Source organism: Macaca mulatta, chromosome 11, assembly GCF_049350105.2.
Source record: "Macaca mulatta isolate MMU2019108-1 chromosome 11, T2T-MMU8v2.0, whole genome shotgun sequence".
NCBI classification, from domain to species: domain Eukaryota; kingdom Metazoa; phylum Chordata; class Mammalia; order Primates; family Cercopithecidae; genus Macaca; species Macaca mulatta.
In genome coordinates this window covers 5,817,259-5,827,015 of record NC_133416.1, presented here as the reverse complement: position 1 = coordinate 5,827,015, position 9,757 = coordinate 5,817,259, and the positions used below count along the sequence as shown (strand labels likewise).

The window sequence follows — 9,757 nt, the reverse complement described above, 5'->3', positions numbered from 1 at the left end:
CACACACACACACACACACACACAGTCGTGTCTCTGTCTCTGTCTCTCTCTCTCTCACACACACACACACACACACGCAGTTATCTTTCCTGCAAAGCTTCTCAGACTGTACATAAAAAATTGTTTCAAATCAAAACAACTTAAGTGAATATAACCAATGACTTTGCTCCCCTGAGCCTCATTTCTTCTTTTATTTTAAAAACTTGATCCTCCTTCCACTCTAACTTCCACAGGCCAAATTCCAATGGTCTTCACTTGGGATCTTACCTGAAACCAAACTGAATTTATCCTCAAAACGTAACCCCAGGGTATGTCCTTGGACAGCAGAAACAGACCGTGTGGGCCAAAGGCAACACGGCTGTTTCATGATCTGATCTTGTATTCATCCCACTATTTAGAGAGACCCCACAGAAGAAGGTGGAAGAAAAGGGCCCCCAAAAGACCAGTTAAACAAGAGACAAATAACCAGTCAAGATATTCCTTGATAAGATCCTTAAAAATTATCTTTAATTGATGCCAAATATGAACAGATCATAAAGTGACAGAAGCAAGTAAAATTGCATAGATGAAAACTATGCGCATCAATTAGGTTCTCAATTCATAACATTCAATGTCCTTGACCTGACATATTACACAGTTAGAGAAGGGAAAATGCACAGTAGGTGAAGATGAGACATGTCCTTAACTCAAGGTGAAGCAACTGGCAAACTGAAGAAATAAAATAGCGCTTTTTCAGCTTAAATGGTTTGTTGTCCTGATGGTGCACTTTCAATTAATACTAGTCATTTTTATTTTTCACCTCAGTAATACTTTATCTTTACTATTAGAGGCATGTCACATGGAGTCCATGTTGTCTACTTACATCTGATGCATAAACAGTCCCAAAACAGTGCGCTGAAGAGAAGAAAGGTGCTTCTGCAAGGTTTGGAGAGGAGACAACTTTGACCTGGAATATTTTACAAGAGATTTCTTGTTTTGTTTTGTTTTCATTCCATACACCATTTCTTCTTCTTCTTTGATTGTGGTACAAAAGTTTTCTATACTCTTTGAAGTTTCACATCACAAAAAGTAAACTCCTAGTTAGCTCCTAAATGAAAATCACTGTGACTAGGGTTAATCTCCTTAAAGCTAATAGCCCTGAGGTCAGCAGGGCCTCACCCCTTACATACATGCTGGACTTCCCAAGAAAGCCCAGGGTCATTTTGCCTGAGCAAAGAGGCTGGCATTTAATCCCAAGGCTTCTAAACTTTACATCTATACCCTGAATTAGTTTGCACAGTGACCCAAGGTAATGGAACAGTTTTGGTTAACAATTCAGCTCCTGTTTGCTTCTTTACAAAAATGGTAAGTAACATACATTCTTTTAAGGTTTACCTGAGTCATACTAGACATGTTCACATATACCCTGAAATTCCATGATATAAATACAAGTAGTAATATGCCACATGGTAGATGAGAAGTCACCTCCTGAGATCACAATTCAACTTGGGTTGCGTCTGGTCTTAAAATTTTAGTTTGTTTGTCTTCTTAAAATGAACATAAACATCAAAAGACTCCATTCTTGCTTGGAAAAGCCTGAAGATAACATGCTTGTTTGGCAGTTTATATTCTTTCTAACAATTTTATACTATGGATGGTTACCACCCACCAATTCTCACCACCCCAGGAATAAGTCATTCCTGGAAGAAAATGGGAAAGTGCCTTCTGCTAATGTTCTTTCTCCTTTCTTTCAATCCAATCTACCAAACTAAGAATTAAAATGTAAAAATTTTAAAAAGCATGTGTTTTGAGGTCTCCTATATTAAATGAGAGGGCTAGGAAACTATTTTTATTGACTTTTAGATGGTAACTCATTTGAAAAATGTGTAACTATACATAATGTGAAGAAGGCCCTTTATAGGCTCAACCAAATTTCTACTTTAAAAAAAAAATGTATTCCTCATTTGCCATTTACATGTATGTTTTTAATTCTCAAGCGAATCAAGACTGTGACACCACCTGTGCTTCAAGTCCACCATGGTGGAATCTAAACCTGCCCTACAATTCCATTTCAGGGAAATGACTGCCCACTGGCCGGAATCCGGGAGAAGGACTTGCTCTTGGTGTATCTGATTTTGCAAGGCTCACCCACGAACACACTCCCAACGAACTGATATAACTGAAAATCAGAACTCAAGTCTCCAGGGAGTGCAAGGGGAGTTGTGCACAAGTGGGAAAAGGGAGATGCAAAAACAGAAAGTTTTCCTGGCTGGAATTTGTCTTCTAGAAATCTGAGGACAGAGGAAATGAATGTCTTTGGTCTCTCTGATTCAGATCACTTCAGGTGAGTTAACCACTTCAGAGATTCTGGGATGGCTAACAGCCCTGCTGTGACCAACCCTTCCAATGCCACCCTATTGAACTAGGGCCCCAATAGACTGGAAGAGAGGAGTTATGGCTATCAGCACATCAACAGTCTTCTCCTAGAGAAAACACATAGTCAGGACATGAGCTGTTAGAGCTCCATGCCTAGGAAGGGGAAGAAAAGGTAAAGAGCCTGCTAAAATAAATAAGAATAAGTAAACCAAAAAATAGTTATCCCTTAATAGGCAGTTTTGTTAAGTGCACCTTCAGGTCTACAAAGACATTTCAACACATTACAGTGCGAGGGGTAAGAGCTTGGTCAAACATCGCATGCCTATGCTACACAGATAATCCCTGTACTCCATTCTTACTGAATTCATTGCAATGACCTACAGATGAGCTAAGCAGCGTTCATTTTCCTCACAGCACCCCAAACTCATAACAACAACTCATCCCCAGTCCCAGGCTGACAGGTTCACCGCATGCAGCACTTTTTTCTATATCACATGCAGAAGAATCAACCACTCCAGGGTGTAACCATGGTAAGCATACCAAGTACCCAAAGTCAGTCTTGGTGCCATTTTCTCATCCATTAACCCATCCATCCCACAGTACCGAGCGGATTATTGCTGTTGACAGAGTGTGGTGTTTCAAGTTCTGTGTGCACTAGACCTCAACGTTGAAATGAAAGATCAAGATAGCCCCAGGACTGGCAGGAGGTTGGCATTTTTTTTCCTAATTGGGGACTTTTAAGCAAGTAGGAAAGGAATCACCAGAATGAGTTAAGGTTCAGACGAGAAGGAGACATCACATGGGAGGGTTTAATGCCCTGTAGTCAAATGCCGTGCAGTTCTTGGCCCCTCATCTTCCACGATGTGTGTTGTGTTCATCTCACAGATTCACAGAAGTCACGTAGGAAAAAAAGATATCCATGTTCTTTCTTTTAATCGAGTTAGCCAGAATGGGCGTAACTCGAGTTTCTAGGGTGACTGCCTCACTGCTAGTTCTAGGACAGCATGGGGAAAAGGGGTGGGAGAAACAGAACAGGTTTTCGGAAGAAGCTGGGCCCGAATGTCAGGTAACAGGCAGCCACATGCTAAGCGCAGAATGAAGATTCCCCACCTCAGGGTCCTTAAAAAGGCTGTGAGTGCCTCTCCACGGGTGGACAGCTGCCAAGCTCCAGAGGTCTGTGTTCCGTGGCTGTCTTCCAGCCAGGAACAGGGTCCCCACCATTCTCTGGGCTGAGCGACTGGGGAAGCAGAAGTTAGATGTTCAGCCTGTGAAGTGACTGCCGGGTGGGAAGGTCATAGGAGCGTCATAGGAAATATCTGAAAGGGGTAGACCGGGAGGGAAGGCCTAGGAAAGGTTATTATGAACTGAGTGTTCCCACATCCACAACAATGCCCGAAAAGATTGGACCATCAGAGAGATTTGCAAAGTGCTGTTACTAACAGAGAAAGAATAAGGAAAGGTGCCAGGAGCACTACACTGGACCTGAGGAAGCCTTGTGTGTCCAAAGTGGCCCTCGATAGGAAACAAATTCCCAAAAAGTTTATCTTGGCTTCTGGTGGAGAAGAGGAAAAAACAAGTTCACAGTTCACGTCCACTTCAAAGATGGGTCTCAGTTCACATCCAGCGTCAGGCTGTCAAAGGGACCAATGCTAGTAGATGGCCAGAGAGACAGCACCCTCCTGGGACTCTCCTCTCCAGGGTTTAGGGTGGTGTGGTCTTCTCACAGTGGTGAAATGAGAGAGCGAGAATGGAAAAAGAAAAAGCGAAAGGTCTGTGCCCCAACCCTTCCCCACTTTTGTTACCTAACTTCTCAGCTGTGTCAGGGAGGCACTTTCTGCAGTTCACTGTGGGTACAGGATAAAGGCACTAAGCAACTATTAAATCAATTGGTTTAGTTTCTTCAGGGAGCCTCAAGGGGAGGGCTGAAGTCTCTGCAGACTTCAAATAATGACTGCAAAGAAAAAAAATCAGCTCTGCTTTGGATGCATACAATAGAGAAACATTTTCATTTACATCCTAAGAATGCACCAAAAAACATGCAGTATTGCACCTTTTTTTTTGTTTGTTTGTTTGTGTTGCTTGTGTTTGTCTTCAGCTAGAAAGAATACTTGTTCTTAGGTGTTGCTATATATACCTTGATGATTTATTTAGTTTTTCACATGGCTTCCCTTTAAGGGATGGGCATATTGGTCCTCTCTCCGCCTATACCTGCACAAAAAACCTGGTATTTCCCTGAGCAAAGGCAGGAAAATTGACTGAGTGCCCCCACCCCCACCCCCCATAATTTCTATTGGGCCTTTCATCCCACAGACTTGTAATTTTTATTACTTTTTAAATTTTTATTACTGAAATCATGCATTAATTAATTCAAGGTACATCTTAGTCAAATAGGCCATAATGCTGAATGAGAGAACATGCTTTGAGCTCCAAAAAGTTATTGTTCCCATCTGACTAACATATGCACTTAAATACAGTACTGTATTTACTAATAAAATAGTTAATAAATGGAGGAGTGCACTTTTGGTGAATGCAAATGAAAAAGGATCTATTTTTAGAAGAATCGATTTCAACTTAAGCTTATCCCCTATTGTCTGGGCTAACTTCTCAGCATGCGATTATAAAGTAAATTGTATCAGATTCAAACATGCTTACATTTAACTTCATTTGTGCTCTCTTGCAATAAGGAGGCTAAGGTTTTACATCCAGTTCTGAAAGCCAGGGGTCGGAGTGCAGGCCTGGTGAGAAAAGACCTGTATTTGGCTCATCTGCAGTTGAGAAAATTTAGCAGCACTGCAGATGAATCAATTAATTTAATTCAGTTATCTTTTTCTTAGAGAACAATCTGGATTAGAAAGAGAATGGGCCCAGGAGGAAATCCCTACAGATCAGGACCAGTATCCAATTTATAAGGTGCTTTGTGAACCAGTCTTAAGTAATTGGAGTTTTCTTTTTTCACCTTGTAATATGCAGTTCAGTTGATCGAAATAAAAATATCTATTCATTGTCCATTTTGGCTGGTCTATCATGTTACATATAATACATCTGATGCACTGTCTTCAATGTGCTATGCAGTTTGCAAAGATTTTTTACTGGAGTCCCATGCAAATTTTAATTTTATATTTCTAAGCGATCATCTTGTTTTGAGTTTTTAAAAAAGTTAAAGAAACCAAAGCATTAAAAATGTTTCAGTTTGGGGAAGCATATGATTATTGTTTTACCTAGACTAGTTCATGGACTAATCTTTTTAAGCCAGTTTTAGAAAATACTCTCTCTTTTCCCATTTTTTAATAAAAGGAAAATAGTTTATTGTCATGGATCTTGAAAGCTTCTGGTTCACCACCCCCAAAATCCTCAATGCAACAATGCATTGACAGTTAAATAGAGCATTCGAAGTCTACTTAGTAAAGTATCTACAAAGTGTGACATGAGTCACCAGGTTTTTCTGTTTTGTTTTTTAAGTCTTTTGAGCTGCTAAGTGGGGCTTTTTTGTTTGCTTGCTTTTGTTTTTTAAACATCGGTCAGTAGCTTGCTCTTATTAACGCAGTTTTGGTTAGCTGTGGTGCAATTGCCAGTTCTGATATTGACCTGTCTATAATGGGCTATGCTATTATTCATATCCTCTTCGATCTCCATGTACTCAGACTTGCTCATAGTAGAGGAACTGCGGCGACTGAGGTCACTGTCAGAGGCTAAGTTAGGGGAACTGACGTGGAGCAACTGAGCCTGCTCTTCCCCCTCAGTTTCTCGGTGGTAGAAATAGTTGAAATTGGACACAATGACAGGTACGGGCAGGGCAATTGTCAGCACACCAGCGATGGCACACAAGGAGCCCACGATCTTGCCTCCAATTGTCACAGGGTACATGTCACCGTATCCTACAGTGGTCATGGACACCACCGCCCACCAGAAAGCATCGGGGATACTGGAGAAGTGCGACTCAGCTTCTTCCGCCTCGGCAAAGTACACTGCACTAGAAAACAGGATGACGCCGATGAAGAGGAAAAAGATGAGCAGCCCTAGCTCTCTCATACTAGCTTTGAGGGTCTGGCCCAGGATCTGGAGGCCCTTAGAGTGGCGGGAGAGCTTGAAGATTCTAAAAACCCTTACCAAGCGGATGACCCTGAGGATGGCCAGCGAGGTGGCCTGCTCGCCCTTCTGGTTTCCTTCCTGCTCAGCTATCTCGGTGCCCAGGGTGATGAAATAAGGAATGATGGCCACAATGTCGATGAAGTTCATGATGTTTTTGAAGAAGTCCGTCTTGCTGGGGCAGGCGAAGAAGCGCACCACCAGCTCGAAGGAGAACCAGATGATACACAGCGTTTCCACGATGAAGAAGGGGTCCGTGAAGATGTTGGAATTGTAGATGACCGTGGTGTTGTCGATGCGGTGGACGGTGCCCGTGAAGTCCTTGTCATCCTTCAGCTCGGGGAGCGTCTCCAGGCAAAAGATGACGATGGAGATGAGGATGACCATGACGGAGACGATGGCAATGACCCTGGCGGGCCCCGAACTCTCGGGGTACTCGAAGAGCAGCCACACCTGGCGCTGGTACTCCTTCTCGGGTAGAGGACGCTCCTCCTCCTTGATGAAGCCCTCGTCCTCCCGGAACTTCTCCATGGCCTCCTCGCCCAACTCGTAAAACTTGATCTCCTCGGAGAACATGTCCAGGGGCACGTTGACCGGCCTCCGCAGGCGGCCCCCCGACTGGTAGTAGTAGAGGATGGCGTCGAAGCTGGGCCGGTTGCGGTCGAAGAAGTACTCGTTCCTCAGGGGGTCGAAGTAGCGCATGCGTTTCTTAGGGTTGCCCAGCAGCGTGTTGGGGAACTGCGCCAGGGTCTTGAGCTGCGTCTCGAAGCGCAGCCCGGAGATGTTGATCACCACGCGCTCGCAGCACTCGTGGTCGTCGTGGTCGGTCTGCCGGGGGTAGCTGCCATCCTGGGGGTGGCCCGGGGCGGCCGAAGCCTCGTCCACGTTCTCCCCAGACATCACCGTCATGGTGAAAGCCGGGCGCGGGGGTGGGAGGCCAGGAGAGAGCCCGGGGTGGGAAACAGCCAGGGACCAGGGGTGGGGGGGACCCAAGCGGCCCCCCCACCGGAGTGCGCGTCTCCCTCACGCCCAGGGGGAGGGGCTTCAAAATGAGCAGGTCCGGAGATCTGCGACTTTGCCTCTCGCTGCCTTCCCCTCCACCCTGCCTTGTACTCAATTTGGAATCCCCCTCGCCTGCGGGCTGGGTGCCGCTTTTTGCAGAGGGTCGGGTTTGGATTTGGGGGTTTGTTGGCTTTTTGTTGTTGTTGTTGTTGTTTAGATATTTCTTCCTGATCCCAGGTGCCTTAACGCAGTGCCGTTCTAGCGGACTGGGCCATGGCTTCGGGGGTCGCCCTGGCCTCCCCTCCCCTCCGAGAGCCTTGCTAGGACCCGGTGCAGTGCCGGCTCAGCAGATCCCCACGCCTGCCACCCCCTCTGCTTCTCCTCGGCTCTCCCCCCTCCTACCCCTCTTCGCCTGCCGCCTTCTAAGCTCCCACCAGGGCGATCGATGGACGCTGCAGAGAAATAGAAAGTGATACGGGGGTAGAAAATCAGAAGCATTCGGATGGGACGGACCTACAGACACCGAAGAACACAGACCTCTAGCTCGGAAAGCACTGGACGTTTACTAGGGCTATCACACACACACGGACAGACGACACGCAGACACCCGGAAATCCAAGTTTGGGGCTCTTCCATCCCACTTTCCCCAATGCCCAACAGCCGATCTGTTTACAACTTCGTTAAACTAGAGATCGGAAAAGCGCCGAGAGACGCCGGGGGAAGCTCCGGGTCCCAGGCAGCATCCCCGCACCCCCGGCCTCCCCCACCCCGTCGCCCCAACCCCCGCTTCTGCAGCCCCGAGCTGGGGAAACCCCTACCTGGCCGGCCGGCTTGGCGCAGGGGCGGTGCTGAGTCGGCGGAGAGCCCGCGTGGGAATGCGGCAGGTCGCCTTTGCAGTGCCCTGGCGGGAGCCGCGGCGGCCGCCGCAGCAGCATCCGAGACGCGCCGGGCAAACTCGCCGCCCTGGTCCGCTCGTCCGACGCCCCTCTCAGTTGGACAATCGCTTTACCGAGGAGCTACGGCGAAAATGTTCATTCCCTACCCCCATTCTCACCGGTTGCCAGCAACCTGGAGACGCCGTCCTCTCTCCGGTGCAGGGAGTTCCGGAGGATGCGGGGCGGAAAAGCAAAATATCACTCTCTCCCGAAGCTCAGAGGCAAATGACGATAAACAGCACTCTCGCCCCCTCCTAACACTATGGGAGCCCTTGATTCGATCCCGAAGGAGGCGGGCGGGCAAGAGCCTGGATCTACATGGCTCTCCAGTTCCCTTCGCTCGCCGCACCCCAGCGCGGACCTCGCCAAGGCTACGCGGCGCGCCGGGAGCCCTCAGGAGCTCGCAGTGGAGCAGGGTGCGTGCGGCGGCGGGTCCGCTCGGTCCATTTCTGGGCGCTGCAAGATCAGCAGAAACCTGAGAAAGCGCCTGGAATACAGAGCAGCGATTGGCCCACCCGGGCGTGGGTTGGGGAGGGCGGGGGAGGGCAGGCGCGAGGAGGTGGATGGAAAATATGAGGGGGTGGTTTGGAAGAGAGCGGGGTTGTCATTCAGTTCCCACCCTTGCCAGCACAGCTTTTTCCTCTCCTACCAGAAAAGCCGACCACTAACTCTACTTCCCTTGTGGCCCACCGCCCCGCCCACGCACGGCCCCTGGCGGCTCGCGACCTTCCCCGGGAATTTCACATTGGAAATGGTCAGGTCCGACGCAATGCAGGCGGTGGTGTTTCTGGCAAAACTCCTCCAATGGGTTTGCTTTTGTGCAGTCCCACAGTAACCCTCTTCGATCGCACTGCTCTGCGCCCCATTCCGCTCCTCCCCCAAGAAGGCCCTTGCTCTCTGCGGGGCCCTCCCAGCTTCCCCCCGCCGGCTGGACTCTCAGAGCTGCAGACTTTAGGCAGAGCTGTGCAGTTGAAGATCCCTGGGTTTGTTCCATGTAGTTTTACTAGGCGGCGGTGGTGCTAAGAGCCTGTCCCTCTTTAACCTACGATGGGACTTCAAGTTTTCTTACAATCCGATTATTCTGAAATACAGAGAATGTGACTTGTGGGGGACCGAAGGCTTCGTGGGTTTGTGGGGTTGTCTGCCAACTTGGTGCTAATTGGGAATAATCTGAGAAGCAAGTCGCCTACTCACCTCCCACCCTATGCCCCTCCTCCCGCAGCCTCTTTCCCCAGCCTAGTGCCTCCACAAGGCCACTTTCAAAGCTTGCAATTTATTCGGAAAGGGTCCCCCGCAGAGGCGCATGGCAGCAGGAGCTGGGGGCGTGCGCCGTGCCCTGCGAGTGCGGCTGGAGCTGCGCCCCCAGAGGCGCTGAGTCT

The 9,757-nt window shown here is 48.1% G+C and overlaps 1 protein-coding gene across 1 annotated transcript; it reads right to left on the bottom strand.

Moving 5' to 3' along the window:
* Positions 1 to 485: 485 nt before the first annotated feature.
* Positions 486 to 8,829, bottom strand: KCNA1 (potassium voltage-gated channel subfamily A member 1). Its single transcript, XM_001102114.5, has 2 exons — positions 8,262 to 8,829; positions 486 to 7,895 (listed from the first exon to the last, which is right to left on the bottom strand). The coding sequence occupies exon 2, from the start codon at positions 7,348 to 7,350 to the stop codon at positions 5,863 to 5,865; it is 1,488 nt and encodes a 495-aa protein (XP_001102114.2). The 5' UTR covers positions 7,351 to 7,895; positions 8,262 to 8,829; the 3' UTR covers positions 486 to 5,862.
* Between the last annotated feature and the right edge of the window lie 928 nt (positions 8,830 to 9,757).